Below are 17,784 nucleotides of genomic sequence, written 5' to 3' on the forward strand. Positions count from 1 at the left end.
GGCACGCGAGTGCCTGATGGCAGCAGGCAGGGTGACTCACCGCGGCCAGCTTGTCGAAGCGGGCGAAGAGCTCGTTGAGGGTCATGACCAGCTCCTGGGCAGTGCACTGGGACGCCAGGCTGGTGAAGCCCTCGATGTCAGCAAACAGGATGCTGGGGAGACAGGTGGAGGAAGACCCCCATGAGGGAGGAAGGTCGGGGGACACAGCCAGGGCCCGCCCTCAGCCATAAGAGGGCTGCTGGGCAGCAAGAGTCCTACAGGGCTCCAAACAGCTGCTGGGGAGGGGACAGAGGCCCTGGCACCAGAGAGCTGAGAGGGTGGCCTCTCCCAGCTGGCAGGGAAACGCCAATCCAGTCCTCCTGTCTGTACTCTACCTGCATCTCACTCCTCCCAGGAGGAAAGGCGCAGAGGCGCATGAGACCTGGGAGCATGTGTCTGCCTGAGGTGACCACAGATAGCGGCCTGGCCCTGTCTGACCCGACCACCCCCTCAAGGTAGCTGGGCCTAGGGATGGAGGCCTTTGATTCATCTGCTCTGGAGAGAGCATCTCGAGGGAGTCCTCTAGAAAGGACAGACTGAAAGAGCCACACGGAGGAGAGAGGAAGACACGGCCAGTCTGTGTGCGTCTCCGGAAGCCCCCACCTCGTCCCGCCGGCTCCTCCAGCCTCAGCCCCAGGAGCCCCGTCAAATGCACCAGCCAGTCCCTGCCTTGCACGTTTTGGATCTTTTATCCGTTTCTGGAGGCTCGTGTTCCCAAGATTGAAAACACCTTCCTTTTTTTTCATAACAGACTGCCAGAGGTGAGGCCCAGAGCTGGAACGTGTGAGGGCCCTAGAGCTCCTCCCTTAAAATGGACACAGGAACGTAGTAACTCTCCTGTATGGAGACGCTCCTGGTGGCCAGGCATGGGGATGGGAGCTTCCGACACATCATCGGGATCCTCCGGGCTGCCCTGAAGCAAGGCTTGGGGTCTCCATCTCACGAAGAGGAGGCTGAGCCCCAGGGAAGAGGCTGGAGACCACAGCACGGTGGCCTCCACCCCCCGGGCCTCTGCTCCTCCACTCCACCACGCGGCTCCTGCGGTTCCAGAAGCAACCATCTCATTTTTTAAATTGAGAATGTAGAACTAAACGTACTTTGTCATTTTATTCCAAAAATGTGTGCCAGTACATTAAGCATGTCTTTTCATTCTGGTGTTTGACATCAGGGGCCTTGTGACCCCCGGGAGCCTGTCCCTCCCAGACGGGCCAATTCCTAGAGACAGTCAACAACTCGCCTCAGAGTCCAGAGCCCCAGCCCCAATCAGGCTCTCACACCCGGGCCCCTTCTGCTCTGCCCCCAGCACCCCAGGGACAGGTACCAGACAACTCGGGACAGGCCCTACACCCCAGAGCCTGCTGACATTATTCAAACCAGCCCATCCTAAGCCCGCCTACCCTGCCTCACCTGTTCCTTCCCACAGAAACCACCATAAAGGCTCTTGCCCATGCTTCGCCCCCCTCTGCCTCCTGCCCAATTGGAGTGCTTCCCTGTGGGGTCCCCTCAAGGGGTGGCGTGCCCCCTCCTCTTGGGAACTGTGCGTAACAAACTGCCTCTTCAATGGAAGTCGTCTCCTGATCCACTGGCCTCACCACACCTGAATAATAATAAAACCTACGTTTTAAAACAGTCGGACACTGTTCTAAGCACTTTATATGTATTAACTCATTTAAGGCCTACAACCACCCTGTGAGGTCAGTATCCTACTTTTATAGGTGAGAAAATTGACGCACAGAGAGGTTGAGTTACCTGCCCAAGGCCACACAGGCAACCTGGCTTCACAGTCCAGGAGTTGAATCAGTAAATCCTATGCTGTCTGTTGGCCCTGCAGTCATCTTAAATGAATACGAGCGTAATTCAATGGTCTGGCAATGTATGTGGGACAGAGGGAGCCGTAAGAGGCATGTGTGAGCTGCTGTAGGTAGGTGAGGACAGGACTCCACCCAGAGGGACCACACTCAGCAGCTGCTCACCAGCTCACACAAGGGGACATGGAGACGGGCTGGGCCACCAGAGAGTGCATCCCAGGGCTCCAGCCAGGCTGTGTCACTTCCCAGGAAAGTACAAGAGGGCAGACCCCAGGTGCTGAGCCCAGAGCTCTCTCTTGGCACCCTGGCTCCTCAGGCCGCTCTGAGCCCAGCTGGATCAGCAAAGACAACTGCCGGGGGAAGCCAAAGAGAGTGGGAGAAATGCAGGGATGTGACAAGAGACGAGACAATGAGGGGAAAGCAGACAAGGTGAGGAGGAGAAGCAGAGAGGAGAGACGCTGTCCCATCAGGCCCCAGGACTCAGGACATTAGAACATCAGACAAGCTGCTCCAGAGCGGGCAGCCTCCGAGGCAGCGGCCTCAGAAGATGAAAGGGAGTCGGGAGTCTCCATCATGCTTTGATGCTGGTGTCTGACCCTGCAGACGGGCTCAGCGCCTCGCCCAGGGGCTGGCCGGGGGCATCGGGCGCTGGGGGAGACAGGAGTGGGTGAGGGGAAGCTGTCAGGTTCCAGATGCTGATCCCAGCTCCCTAATAGGTGTAGACCCCTATTCTGGCCCACCTGCCACCTCCCCATCTCTCAGGTGGCTGCCCCACTCCACCCAGAAGAAGGGAAAAGTCTCTCTCAGCCTACAAGAAGCACCGTTACATAGTTGTTCTGGAAATTCAGCTTTAACTCTCAGGAACTCAAAGCCAAGGCAGGTTGTGGCCAAGCTTGGCTGCACCAGAGTCAAGGAAGACATTGAGTGAGAGCCCCCTGGCTGACCTCAGTATTTCAAATGCACAGCCGGAGACACCATGCCCAGCTGTTCCACTCTGGGTTCAGGGCTACACAGCAGAGGCCTGGCTTTGGGGGCTGCTGAGACCCTCACAGTAGGAAAGAACAAAGTCCCAGAACCCGGCAGAGGCAGGCCTGCTCCTGGGCAAGGTAACCCACAGCACCAATCCGAGGGGAAGAAGGAGGAGGAAGAGAAGGGGCCGCCCCCAGAACACGAGATGTGTGTGGACAGGGCTCAGGGGGCCTAGCCTCGCTTCACTGAGCTCTGACCCCGCTGCATGCCACGTCCAGATGTGGGCAGGCCTGCGACCGCCCTCCTTCCCCACAGGGCACCTTGCTGGGCCTCGGCGCTGTGCTCTCCTCCCATAGACCAGTCATTCTGAGACCTGGTCCCCCTAGAATCACCCCAGAGCTTCTACAGAGAGTCCCAGAGCCCCACCCGGGAGACCCTGACTCAACTGGCCTGGGTGGGGCTCTGCCATTATTGTTTTTGTTTATTTTAAGGTTCGCTGGTGATTCTATTTGCAGCCGGAGTTGGAAACCACTGCACCAGTTCAAATGCCACCTTCTCAAGGAGGCCCCCGCTGCCCTACTTAAACCTAGGGCCCCCCCCAGAAGTCTGTCTCCCCTCCCTGCTCCATTTGTCTCCATCGCACTTTTCACCGTCTAAGGTACTATTTATTATTACTTTGCAGTTGTTACGCTCCTGTCCATCTCTCTCCACTAGAATGTAAACTCCCGGAGGGAGACATTTTTGTCTGCTCGATTCTTGGCTTCATCCCAGCGCCAGCATGATGTCTGGCACACAGAGGACACGCTTAATAAAATTTGCAACCCAATGACCGAATGAATGAGCACAGGTCATGTCCACCTTGCCCTCCACTCTATCTACCCTTCCCACACTCACCCACCCACCCAGCACAGGACAGCACAGAGTAGGTGCCTGTATTTATTTCCCAGGGCTGCTGTACAAGTACCACAAACTGGGGGGCTTAAAATAATAGAAATTTATTCTCTCTCAGGTCTGGAGGCCAGAAGTCCGAAATCAAGGTGTCAGCAGGGCCTCACTCCCTCTGAGACCCTGGGCATAATCCTTCCTTGCCTCTTTCTGGTGGTGGCTGACAGTCCTCGGCTTGTGGCCGCATCACTCCAATTTCTGCCTCTGCTGTCACATGGGCTTCTCCTTGTGTGTCTGTCTCTCCTCTTCTTATGAGGACACCACTTCTATTGGATCAGAGGCCTATCCCGCTCTAGCAGAACCTCATCTTAACTTGGTTTCATCTGCAGAGACTCTGTTTCCAAATAAGGTCACGTTCACAGGTCCCAGGGGTTAGGATTTCAACATATCTTCTGGGGGACACGATTCGACCCGCAACACCGCCTAATATATATTCGTTCAATGACAGAGAATTTTCATAGTTTCAGAGCAAGGAAGGGGCAGGACCAGCAACTCCAATAGCTCTTCTATCTATCCCACTGGGCCTCTTAGGGTCCCCAGCACGTCATCCGAGAGCTGCAGGCCTGGCACCCAGCAGATGCTCCAGCAGTGTTCTTGGAATAGATAGGGGAATGGTTACAGAGGCCACGGGGAGCTTCCTGGTTCTGTGCCAGGAGACATGGGAAACAACATTAGTGTGGCCTCCAGGTGGCTAAGAAAGCCTGACCCTCCCTCCCGTCTCCTGGGATCTGCTCTTGCATGGCCCCCTCCCAGGGCTGTCAGCAGTGGCTGAGGAATCAGGGAGGGGCGGGTAGCTGGCTCCCTTCAGGTGGTGTGACAGAGCTGCCAGCCAGCCAGCCAGGGAGGAGGTGCCTCAAAGCAGGGCTTCAAACGTGCAAGGAAGCTTGGACAGGGTCTCTGAGGTCCCAACTCTGAACCCCTGCAGCCTCTCCCTGACACTGATGGAAACCTGGCCACCTCCACATTCCCCCCACATCCTGTCAGAGGCAAAGTCACTTGGGAGAGCATTCTACTTAATGACTGTCACTTCTGGAGGCACCTCTGTTTTATGAGGTTTACCCAGTGGCAGACCGTCTGTTCTGCTGGCCAAGATTTCCCGATTTGCTCCTCAGTGACTCTGAGGGCCATCTTACAACCAGCGCTGAGCCCAGACGTGCAGTAAGGTGCTAATTCATCGATCAGTCCCCACTTGAGAGCTCATCTTGGCGATGCGCTCAGGCCCTCCCGGCAGGCGGCAGAAGCGGGGAAGGCCCACTCTGGCTGTGCGCTCCTCCCTAATTGCCTGCCATCCATCACTCACGGTCGCTTGCATTCTACTCCAGAGGCAGGAGCGGGCAGGCGCTTCATCCCAATTACCCCAACAGGCCCTTCAGCTCTCTGTCACAGCTTCAGCTCGGCTTTACAACATGCAGTTTTGGTTAAGTGCATTTCTTCACTGTTGCTCCCTCTCGCTGCCAACAGGCCCTGTGACTTGATGAAGCCGTCAGCGTCTGACCCTGCTCTGTGGAAGCCACATCCGGCAGCACCTCTGAACACCAGAGCCGAGTTCTCCTAGTGTTTGGGGCAGAGGGCAGCACTGAGGACCTGCTCCCCTGATCTCAAGCATTCTGTCAGGAGGGGACTCAAGAAATGCCAAGAGGCAAACTGTCTATGGAGATGGACTCAGGAGAAGCAGGGGCCTGGGGGCACAGCGGTCATGGGGTGGGGGTGGGAAGGGTGTATGGCAAGGTCTCAGCCCAACTCCCAGGATGCTGGGCCAGGCGGGAGCTGGAGGTCTTGCAGAAGCAGGGTGGGAAGCACCCTGGAGGCCCCCCGGTGTGTAGCTTGGAGAGGCCCAGCCACAGGCCGGGGTCTCTTCTTGACCAGGAAGGCTATCCCTGCAGTTTGCCCTCTCTGTACTACAAGCCATACAACCTGGGGAGCCGCCAGGGTCCAGGCCCCTTGTAAGATAAAGGAGGGGCAATGGGTCACTCACACACTCTGGGCGAGCAGCACAATCAGGCGTGCTCTTGTCAACACCTGGCTGAGAATGAATACCAGACAACTGGGCATTTTCCAAGGCCTGGTGGAAAAATGGTTAGAGGGGGGCATAGGGATGAGGAGCAGCCAGAGGACCATCTGAGGGCACCGGCTGGGAGAGGCACAGGGGAGAGGTTGCTGCACACACTGGATGTGGGCACAGATACCACCAACAGAGAGAGTCCGTTCCACTCACAGAGATGGGACACCTTCCTTCAGAAAGTGAAGGGGCCTTGTGACTGGCTTGGCCATCAGGACCAGGTCCAGGGGGTCTGGAGTCAGTGTATGCCCTGGAACCCATGTTGCCAGCCTCAGGGCCTCCTGCGACCCCATTCCATGCCCTGACCCCTCGATCTTGTTTCTACCCACCAAATCCTGCTCCCGCCACCCAGACAACGTACCACCTGCAGCACCTCCAGACTTTCCGTTTACAGTGTGTTAGAAGAGCTGGGGAAATGCTTCCCGAGGGAGGAGCCCTCGAAGAGAGATGGGAACTGCACCAAGACCCTCAGCAGCCAGTGACTTCTCGGGGGGAGAATACGGTGCTTTTTATCTTCTTCTCTATACTGCTCCTATTTCCCAATTTTCTACAAAGAACATACATCCTCTGTATAACAAGAATGTTTATGTTTAAAAGGTCAAAAACAAATCACATTCTTCTTTTAGGACCTGATTCCAACCCTGCCACCTCCACGATGTCTCCTTTGACTTCCTCCGCCCAAAACAATCCTTCTTATGTCTGGATTCTCATTAGAATCAGAATCACGAGTCACAACTGATCCCAGTCGTTTCAAAGACAGAGCCTGACGTGTTTAACGGGTCAGCGCCTCTTCGCCCTGACTTGTCTCCCTTCCTGTCTCCCCCTAGGCTCCCCATTTTGAGTCCAGAGAGCTAAAATGATTAAGTCCTTGCTGGCTGCTGGCTCCATTCCAAATCGATCCCCATTCTGTATCCCAGGCAAACTCAGGTCTGTTGTCAGGACCCAACCGCAGGCAAGGATGTGAAGAAATTGGAACCCTTGTGCACCATTAGTGGAAAGGTAAAATGGTGAACAAATATGGAAAGCAGGACGGGGTTCCTCAAAAAATAAAAGATAGAATTACCATATGATATAGAAATTTCACTTCTAGGTATATACCCAAAAGAACTGAAAGCAGAGCCTCAAAGAGGTATTTGTCCACCCATGTTCATAGCAGAGTTATTCACAACAGCCAAAGGTGGAAGCAACCCAAGCGTCCATCAACAGATGCATGAAAAAACAAAACGTGGTAATATATATACAATGAAATATTATTCAGCCTTAAAAAGGAAGGAAATTCTGGGGTCAGCCTGATGGTTAAGTTTGGCACACTCTGCTTTAGCAGCCTGGATTCACGGGTTTGGATCCCAGGCGCAGACCTACACCACTCATCAGCATGCTGTGGTGGTGACCCACATATGAAGTTAAGGAAGACTGGCACAGATGTTAGTTCAGAGCTAATCTTCCTCAGCAAAAAAGGCAGGAAATTCTGACACATGCTACAATATGGATGACACCTTGAAGACATTATGCTAAGTGAAATAAGTCAGCCACAAAAGGACAAATGCTGTATGATTCCACTTATATGAGGTACCTAGAGTGGTCAAATTTATGAAGACAGAAAGTACAATGGTGCTTGCCAGGGCCTGGGGGGAGGGGCGGAATGTGGAGTTAGTGTTTAATGGGTATACAATTTCAGTTTTGCAAGATAAAAAGTTCTGGAGATGAATGGTGGTGATGGTTGCACACCAACGTGAATGTGCCTAATCCCACTGAACTGTACGCTTAAAAATGGATAAAATGGTAAGTTTTATGGTATGTATATTTTACTACAACTAAAATAATTAATTAGTCAGTTAATTAAAAAGAAAAGACTCTGTCCCAGCAGCTCCTCCAATGGGGCCAGCTGGTCCTCAGGCCACTGTTCCCATAGCACCTGGCTCAGCCCAGCCTCACTGGTGAAGGCTGGATATTCCTCACCGGTAAGGGGCAAGCACAGTGTCCATCCCATCTACTCCTAGTCATGACTGGCACATAGTAGCAGCTCAATAAATGTTTGTGGAATGAATGAGCTAATAATATAAAAACCACTTATATCTCTAATTGGTCTGAGCATAGAGTTCAGAATACTTTTCTTAATATCAGGTTGGAAACAGGAATGTCGGGTATTTATGGACCACTCCTCATGTGGTCAGTTGGCTGGGGACGTGACTGGAGGTAAACACTTTCCCTCTCGACCCACAGGGTGCACAGTCTGCCCACAGGTATCTGAGAATCTTGGATACTGTCTTGAGGTCATTATAATTCAGAACCACGCTGTAGCTGAGCCAGACGCCAGAGCAGCCTGGGGAGCACAGCCAAGTCCTTGAAAGAGACAGGAGAGGAGATGATAACCTTAAAAGGGGGAGGGTCAGGAGAGACTGGGGAGAGAAGGGAGGGGAGGGGGTGGGAGTGAGGGTAGGGCAGCCCTCCCCAGACTCTGCTACATCCCTGCTGTGTAGAGAGTGGGTGTCACCTGGGTCAGCAGTCCCTCTGCCAGCCCAGCTCCAGCCCCACAGAGCTCCTGGGTCCCTGAGAAAGAGGCTCTGATTCAAGCCAGTGAGCCAAGACATGCCCCCCACCCCCACCCCGCTGCCCCGCCCTGACTCCGTCCTGAACTCCTCCCAGGGTCCAAAGAGATGGAGTCCTGGGAGGACCCGGTTTCCTCAGCAGGAGCCTGGCGCCCCCTGGAGGAGGCGGCCTTCTCTCCATTCGCACAGAGAGCAGAGTTTCTAGAATGAACTCTGGGCCTCCTCACCATCCACAACCTTTAAAATCTAAGGGCTCCAGCGTGGGGACAGGCCAGTCAGGTGTGGGCCTCCTTATTCGGTAGGGACCCTTATAGAAGTGAAGACTCCTTCAGTACCCTCTCGGGCCTAGCTGGGGGATTCCCTGTCCCCTGAAACCCTTGGGGTATTGGGTTACCCGACCTTAACTCTCCCCTGGTAGCCTGGTCAGTAGCCTGCTCCACCTCCACAGGGTGAACAGCCTGCAGCCACCTCCTGGGCCAGGGGCCCAGCCAGGGGCTTTACATACCTGACCTCATCCAGCCCACCAGCACTCCTGCAAGGAGCCCCAGGGCCTCCTCTTACAGGCTGGGCTTCTTTGTGGCTTTCCTCACCACTGTGACAGAATAATTGAGCATGAAGTCATTTAATGTCTATGCTGTGCTGGAATGCAACATCCATGTCCGTGGGTCACTGCTCCACTCCTCCTGTGGTACATTCCCAACGACGAATTAATCCATTGTGGAGGGCGTGTCCTCTCAGACAGAAGGTGAGCTTCCAGATGTCAGAGACAGTGTCCTCCTCACTTCCCATTGTGACCCCTGCCTCTAGCTAAGTGTCTATGAGTGCCGCTGGAGGTCCCCACTGATGGATGCAGAAGGAAAACATCCACTGAATGGGCAAGTGAATGGACATCACCATTCCTGTGTACAGATGGGGAAACTGAGGCTCAGATTGGGCAACTTGCCCAAGTCCCCAGAGCTAAGTGGCAGAGCAGGGCGTGAACAAGTCTGTTTAACAGACACTCATTTGCTCCAACACGGTGACCTCTTGGCAAGGGTAACCTGGTGGCATCTGGGTTCTGGCTGTGTCTGTACCTTTACTGTGACCCAGGGGGACGTGCCTCCCCCTGATGTGGTGCCTTTTCTGGCTGGCCCCTCCCTCCAATCCTGATCTCCCTCTTCCCAAAGCAGAGCACTGGGAGATCCCAGCCAGAGCAGCCTCTGCTGGCATGTCGGGGAGTGGGGACAGCATAGCCCACCTCTGACCCTGGCATTGCTGGCAGCAGGAGACGCAGGTCTGGAGGGAGTTGCAGACAAGCAGGAGGGCTCTCAAGCCACAGGTCTGACATCCCAGCAATGGGCCCCAGCCCCAACTGACCTCTCCATCTGTCACCACATGTCAGACAGGAGACGTATCTTGGGACCCCAGGGAGGTCTTCAGGGGCGCCTGGGCCTCTGGCCTGCCTCAACCCATTGCCAGTGGGGTTCAGCACCAAAGCATCCAACAGGCTCCCGGCAGGCCCAGGAGTTGAGTGCTGTGCTGTGCAACCATTCTCCTCAGGGCCAGGGGAGAATGAGGCCACAGAGAGTGATGGCCGCCTGTCTGTCACCCCTCCCTGCCCAGGCTGAACTCTCCCCCCACCCATTAGTCTCTTCCCCTTCCATAGATCCAGGCCCGAGCTGTCACACCGCAGCATTGATTTATTTCTCTTGTGGCCTTGCTCTCGGTGGGGCTAGAGAACAGCATGTCATCACCCTCTCTAAATATTACAGCTCCGCAGAGACTTGACGAACGTGACTCATCGCCCTTCTCCAGCTCGAGACTCCCCAGGCCTTTCTTTGTTGATAGGAATGTGATAATCATCGTAATAATAACAGTAACAACAATCATAGCTGCTTCCAATTACTGAACACTTGTTCTGTGCCAGATATTATGCTAAGCGCTCTCCTCATATTATTTCATTTACTCTTTACGACCCTACTAAGTAGGTACTCTTCCTATCCTATTATGTAGGTAAAGAAACTGAGGTTCAGCATGGCTCAGTGTCTGTAACTTGCCCTGGTCACATAGCCATGGAACAGCAGAGCTAGGGTGACACGAAGGGCTGCCTAACCCAGGGCCCCTGGCCTAACCACTATACCATGAGCCCAGCCCCAAAGTGTGTTTCTACACTATGATGCCACCTACTATTCAACCCCCAACCCAGGCCAAAGTTTCAACCCAAAAACAGAGACTGGAGCACACAATGTGTTTCCATCACGAGTTGCACCGGGTGCTGCTAACACAACAGAGAAAGGGGCCCCAGCGGGATATTTGCATAGGATTACTGGCGTCTGGTGTCTGATGTGTACCAGCCACCTCTAGCCCAGCAATTTCAGAGTCAGAATTATGTCTGTCCCCATGAAAATGATGGCATCTTGGTTTTCTCTCCTTTCATCTCTTTTCTGATTGCCGTCATTGATCCTGAGCATGTCTTAGAACAGAAATAGCCCCATTGTGGCTGGGGTCTCATTCTTGCCATTCGATGCTCAGGCCCCGCTGTGATGATGGCCCTGTTCTTTTATCAGCCCCAAGTCACAGCCTCCTCAGGCATGGAGGGGCAAGGGGATGTTACCCTGAGGGTGGGCTCCTCCTTGTGGTGGTGGAAGAGGCCTGAGTCGCCCCTCTGACCAAACCCCATTGCTGGGGGGCTGTGGGCTCAAGAGCCAGCAACTGTGGAATGGGAAGTGAGGCGATGCCCGCCGTGCAGGAGGACAGAGGGTGAGGGGGCAACGTACCACAGAGATGCAGAGGTGGCCAGACACGCCGGTGCGCAGCCAAGCCAGGCTGGGAACCTGTGCCTTGAATGCCCACTGCTTCTGAGCGGTGAATTTTCTAGACTTCCTTTGTGTTCCACTTTATATTTGAGTGAAATCTGCAGAAAGCTCTGTGTGCTGAGAGCAATCAAGGAAAGCACCTTTTGTCCAGGCTCTGCCAGGAACAATGCCAGGACCAGTGAGGTGGTGAGATCGGAGCAAGAGAGAAAATTCCAGAAGGGGAGAGCTCAGGGGTTCGTATATGTTGGGACCACTTAGCGGGTCATTCCTCACCTGAATCTTGGGCCTCTGGGATTTGTTTTAACAGGGAGGCTATTTCTTTACATGCCATAAGGTAGAGTCCCCCAGATTTCAGGGGTTGCCATCAGACAGGAAAGGCCCCTGGTGCGTCCTCAGTCACACACACACACACACACATGCTCACACACGTATGTGCACACACTCACACACACACACTGGTAGCCAAACCGCTCTTCTCCCTCTCCTCTGAGTCTCCTCTTGGCCTGGGGGCTACCCAAGACTTCCCACAGAACCCTCATATGAACTCCTTTCTCCTGGGTATATAAAAAACATTTGTCCAGTCCTCAGGCTGGATAAAGACTCTGATATCCAAAAGCTTTCTGGGGGCAATTGACCAACTATGGGATCGTAGACATGTTAATCTCCATGCCTCAGTTTCCCTACCTGGAAAATGGGGATAATAATAGTATCAACCTCTTCTATTTATTGCAGGGACTAAGTGAATATATGAAAGCACTTAGAACAGTGTGTGGGTTAAAGAAAGTTCTATTCACGTATTAACGATTGTTGTTAGTGATTATTCCACGATGTGAAGACAGAGGTGGGTGTGAGGAGGAGAAGTGGGAAACCAGGATGTCAGTGCCACCTGCCAAGGCCCGGGCCCCACTTTCCTCTCTGAGCTCAGCTCGGCTGAGCCTGCACTCCCTCAGGACCCCTCCTGGGCGTGGAGATCCAGCCATCGCAGCCTTCTTCCTGAGACTGAGGCTGCTGCTGTCTACACTGTCCCTGCCTGACAGTGGAGTGTGGATGGGCTTCGGGGGGGGCTGGGATACCCCAAAAACTGAGGACAAAAGTGTTGTGCAGGTACGTTTTTGTTCCAAAGGCCAGGAGTCTGTTTTGGGAGATGGAGAGAGGACACGGCAGAACCGATAGTCTTGGATTCCAGGGCACACTTGGGAACCGCATAAAACACAGGGTGTCTTCCCCACCCCTGCAGCCAGCAGCCTCACCTTGAACAGCTGTATGTTTGTGTGTGTGCACACGTGTGCATGTGTGCCTGCACATATATGCACAATAATTTACATTATTCCATTTAATCCCCTTCCTGAAAATTCAGCGCAGGCCTCCAAAGGATTCTCTCTGCATCAACGTTGGAGGACTCGCGGGTCCTAGGGAAACGCGCCCAGGGAGAAGGTACCTCCCTTGAAGGCAAACAGCAGCTCCCTTCCTGGGGATGTGGGAGGACTGTCGGGCACCCCAGGAAGCCACGCCACTGTGTCACTTCATGTCCCTGTGGAACTCAAAGGCGGATTTTGCACTCTACATCCGTTTGCACATCCCTGCTGTCAGCGTCTCATCTAGGCAAGCAGCAAACACGCAGTAAAAAGAATGTGGGCTTTGGGGTGGCTGACCCGGGTGCACCCCAGCTTTGCCACTCGTTGGGTGACCTTGGGCAAGAATCTTAGCCATTTGGAGCTCGATCTCTAAACAAGGGATGCTGATAAGGGTCCCCACCTTGCAGGTTGCCAGGAGGATCAGCAATGAGGTGGGTAATGCATGGTGCAGTGCCTGGCACACATTGGCTAGAAGGCATGGAAGCTGCTCGATGGTGACGAAGATTGCGATGATGATGGTGACATTTGGGTTCTAAGCCTAAGCTTTCTGTCTCCCTTATTAGGCTAGGAGTTTCCCCAAGAGCTGGCGGTGTTGCTTTCTCTTTTCTCCTCCTCCCTTCTAGATCCTCTCCTTGCAGCCGCTCCGACTCCCCCTGCATCCTGTGATAATTCACTTAACAGACCTAGAGGGGTGGGGCTGGAGCGCCCCAGACAACACACATTCCGAAGCCACCAGACGACTGTTGGGCTGTGCCCCCTTGAAGGGGAGGGAGTGGAAATGTCGTCTCCTTTGGGGTTCAGTCCTCCCACTGCCCTTGCCCCCCAGCCTCAGCCCTACCTCACATTGTCATGTTTCTGGATGTAAATCTTGTGGAACATCATATCCTCCTGTTTGGCGTTGATGTCTGCTTTCATCTCCATGGCAACATGACGGGGAAGGACAGACAGCAGAAGCCGCTCCTGGGGAGGGAAGCAGACGCTTTTGTCACAGCTCCTTCCACCTGCCTGGCAGTCCCCTCTCCTCCCCAGGTTGACTCCTCCACCTGTGCCCCCACCTGCAGGGCCCTGGAAAACCTCTCAGGCTCTCCTGAAACTCGTGGGGCTAACACCTGTGTGTGTGGGGGGGGGGGGAGTAGGGGGGGTGGAGTCATGCCCCTAGGGCTCCCTGACCCTATCTCCCTGGGGCACCTCCGGGATCCTCAGTGTACATGGGGAAAAGCACTGCCAGGGAACCTGTAGCACTGAGCACCTGGGTTACAATCCTGGATGTCACCTGAGACTCTGTGTGACCTTGGGCAAATTACCAAACTTCTCTGGGCCTTAGGTTCCACATCTGTAAATGGGGATGGAGTGTTGAGAGCGGTAAATGAGGTTCATTCAATCAGTCATCAAATTGTTGTTGAGCACCTACTGTTCCAGGCATCATGCTGGGTGCCAGGAGTTATAACTGTGAACAAGACAGATGGAGTTCCTCCTTCGCAAACCCCCAAACTCACAGGGGCATGGGGTACTACAGGGCATTGAGCAGGGGCATGTGGCCTAGGCTGGGGAGCTGTGTGGGGGTAGAGAAGGCTTCATGGGGACCAGAGGATGAGGTGAGAAGGGGGCTCCACTTCCATAGTGGGGACAGTGGCCCGGGAGCGAGGGAAAGCACACCGGCTTTGAGAAACTGAAAAGTTAAAACGTGTCAAAGAGGAGGAGGGAGAGAAGCAGGGAGTGGGGAGGGTCCTGTCAGCCGGGATGGGGTCCAGACTTCGCCGCCTTTCCGCGGTCTCCCCCGGCGCCTGCCTGCTCCAAGAGGTCCAGCTGCCTCCGGGGTGGGAGGCCTCCACGGGCAGCCTCTCCCCGTGCCCTCCACAGTCCATGACCCACGCTGGGCTCTCTGCCGGGCTCGCTCACAGAATTCTCTCACCTGGAGCCATTCATGCTGGCTGCTGCCAGCCCCCCTCATTCTCCTGTCCCTCACTCGACACTGGGTGCTGGCACACCCTCTCATGTGGCCCTGAGACCCTCCTCCCTCTCCACCTTTTCTGGTTCCTCTCCATCCTCCCGGCCCCACACAGAGCACATCCCCACCTCTGTCCTCCTTCTGCTCACTCTGGTCCTCTGGGAGCAAGGTTTCCACCAGCGCCTCTCCGGTCACCTCCCGCTCCTTATCCCTTGTCCAGGGCTCCCGAGTCTCCAGCTGTCCGCCAGGAGGTCTCGCCACCACACCCCAAACCATACTCACCTTCCTGGGTTCCCTCCCCAGGGGCTCTCCTTTGCAAGTTCCCCGCCTTTGTCCATGACGCCCCCATTCTCCTGATCACCAAGCTCAAGACCCCATCCACGTAAACTGCTCTTCCTTTCCAGAACTTTCCCTCTGCCCTCAGCCCCAGGCCCTGTCCAGCACTGATCAAGCCCTGCTGATTTGGACGCCGCTCTCGGACTTGTCCTTTCTGTTCCACATCTACCTCCACCGCCCACATGGGGTTCTCACCCAACTGCAGGACTCCTGCTGCACCGTCCTAGCCAGACAGCCTCTCCTCAGCCCTCCTTGCTGCCCGGGCCCCAGCCTCCCCAGTGCCTGTCGCTCTCCTGCTCAAAACTGCCACTGCTTCCCCAGGGTCCACCAGCCACATCCAACATGGATTCCTTTGGACCCACTGAGCCCACTCCTCCTTATTTTCCACTGCAACCCAGCGCCCTCACTCCACCTGCCCCCTTCCTGTGCCGGGTCTGCCCCCTCAGGGCCGGCCTGGATGACCGGGGCAGTCTCCACATCGATTTCTCTGTCTGCAAGCTTGCCGCCTCTGATCCATCCTCCACACTGCAAGTGTGATCTGTCCAAGACACACACCTGCCCACATCATTGCCCTGCATAAAACCCTTCTCTGCTTCCTGAAGCTTCCAGGATCAGCCCATGCTCCCAGCCTGGCCTCAAAGTTTCCACAATCCGGCTCCTCCCTACCCCTCCATGCTCCCTTCCCAGCACCCCCTGAATTGAAATCTGCACTCTGCTCCAAGTAGTGTGAACCCAGAGACGTTTCCCAGGCTTCTGGTAGGTCTTTCTTGCCTTTGCCCCCAAGCTCCTCAGCTACAATCAACATCCTCACATACTGCTCCCAACCTCCTTCAGGCCAAGCCCTTCCTAGGAGGAGGGTCCCGGCTCTGGCTGCCAGCATCTCCTCCCGACCTGGGCCTTCTTTTAGAGCCCCTGATCACGCTGTATTTCAATGGTCTGTTAACCTGTCTCCCTTTAGTGCATGAAATGAGACGCCTCCCTGAGGATGGGAGCTCCGTCTTGTTCACCTCCATAGCTGACAGTCTCATGCTCGGGAAACACGGGTAAACTAGTGAGGGATGGTCTCCCCAGGCATCAGTGAACATGGCCATCAAAGGCCATCTTATCTTTACTGAACTCTCAGGAAACAGTCACGGTGTTGGAAACACCAACTACAGGACAGCTCTGTGAAAATACAGGACGATTAGGAGAAAGTGTGCTACAAACTGCCTAGATTCATGAGGGACCTTCCCACAGTTAGAACTACTTCTGGGGCTGAGGGCCAGGAGGAATGGGCAGGGGGTGGCCAGGGAACAATGCTGAGTCCCCTCCTTGGGTGGCACCTAGGAGTGTCCCCCAGGGATCCCCAGAGCAGCCCTTTCCGCAGAGGGCAGGGGACGCAGAGAGCCGCTGGGCTCTGGCTTGGTGAGGAGAGCCTGTCCCCAGGAAGTGTGCATCTTGGCCCAGAACATGGTATGACAAACATATTTTCTTCCCCAAATCCCTACGGATTTGCTGGAATGTCCAGCCTGGCCAGGGCCAGAGCAAGTGAGCTGTGCTGAGCTGTAAAATGCTAATTTTACTGGAGAAGCGAGGTGAGAGGGGACACTCTCTAATGTGGAAGGGGAAGGACAACATTGAAATCTCAGGGGAGAGATGCTGGAGCCTGAGACTGGGATGAGAGAGGGGGCTTCTGAGGCAGGTAGGGGCTGAGGGGTGAGCGGGGTGCAGAGATGAGGTAAGTCTGTCAAGAAAAGACAGTGGGAGGACTTGGGGATACTGGTGGGCACGGGTTTCATTCAAGAGGCTGGACCAGGAGCCCAGACAGGGCCAAAAGAGCGTGTGGGGCGAGCCAGGCCTCCGACTAGACAGCATGAGCTGGGGAGCTGGCAAGACACGGTGGCCACAGCAGCAGGGCTGGAGGGAAACGGGGACAGGCAGCAACTGGGGAAGGCCCTGAGAGACACTGCAGAGCTGTACCCTCTTTCTCAGCCCTCTGTCACCCGCCCGTGTCCTGTAACCCCCCCTAGGATGCATGCAGACGGGGTGGTGAGACCTCTGTGCACTCAGGCGGCCACAGCACATACACCGTGCTGGCCAGGAAGGTGCAGCTGACCACTGCTGTCCCAGCCTTTGTCTCCCCTGTCCATGCTGAAAGGCAGACCTTCCATGTCCACACTTGCTGTTGGGTCTGACACAGCATGTGGCACAGGGCAGGACTCCACTAATGTCTGCTGAGGGTTTGGGGAGACACGAAGACAGGGGAGGGAGGACCTGGTTCAGGGTAACCTTCTCTCTAAGAGCCAGGGCAAGGATGAGTCCAGTGGGAGCCCCCTAATCCTGCTGACCTGCCCACTCCCTCCCCTGGGCCTGCATGGTCCCTCTGGGCCTCCCGTCTGGGAGCTATGCAGCACCACTCTGTCTCAGAGTTCCCAGACCTCTATGTGGTTCACACGCGGGAGAGCACACAGTGGTCCTAAACCCCAAACAGGACTCCCTCCAGGATGCCAGGCAGACAGGAAGGGAACCCTGACACAGCCCTCAGTCCCTGTTCTGCCTTTAGCCCATAGAAGCACAGGGGCAGGTCCCTCTGCCCCAGGGCTCACTGGGAGAAGCCCCCGGAGTCTGTGGCCCATGTGAATGGCCTGCCTCCAGGCTCAGGAGCCCTCTGAGGGTGAGGTTTAGGGGGAGACAGGACCACCTTCCTTTCTCTGAACCAACCAAATCCCAGAACTGGGTACAGAGGAAGTGCCTAGTGTGCCATTGTGGGTGTCACAGGGGCTGACAGCTCGGGCCTTCTCCCGCCTTAATCCCAGGTGGGAATGCTGACACTACCCCCACTCCAACTCATCAGCCCCTGGGGAGGGGTGGCAGGGCGCCTTCTTGGCACCCAGGGCCTGGGCTGCTGGGCTCGCTTGCAAGACCACAGGGGGACATTGCGGAGGCATGGGCGAGCGCAGAGCAGAGCTCTTTCTCCAGAGTCTCTCCCAGAGCATCCCCAC

At 55.2% G+C, this 17,784-nt stretch overlaps 1 protein-coding gene across 1 annotated transcript in view; it reads right to left on the reverse strand.

Moving 5' to 3' along the window:
- Positions 1–17,784, reverse strand: part of ADCY5 (adenylate cyclase 5) — a 151,358-nt gene that overhangs the window by 49,676 nt on the left and 83,898 nt on the right. Inside the window, exons 3-4 of the mRNA XM_014829575.3 lie at positions 13,358–13,479; positions 41–152 (exon numbers count right to left, since the gene is read on the reverse strand). Coding sequence (XP_014685061.3) covers positions 41–152; positions 13,358–13,479 — 234 coding nt within the window. The remainder of the gene's footprint in view (positions 1–40; positions 153–13,357; positions 13,480–17,784) is intronic.

The sequence above is a fragment of the Equus asinus genome, chromosome 5, assembly GCF_041296235.1.
Source record: "Equus asinus isolate D_3611 breed Donkey chromosome 5, EquAss-T2T_v2, whole genome shotgun sequence".
NCBI classification, from domain to species: domain Eukaryota; kingdom Metazoa; phylum Chordata; class Mammalia; order Perissodactyla; family Equidae; genus Equus; species Equus asinus.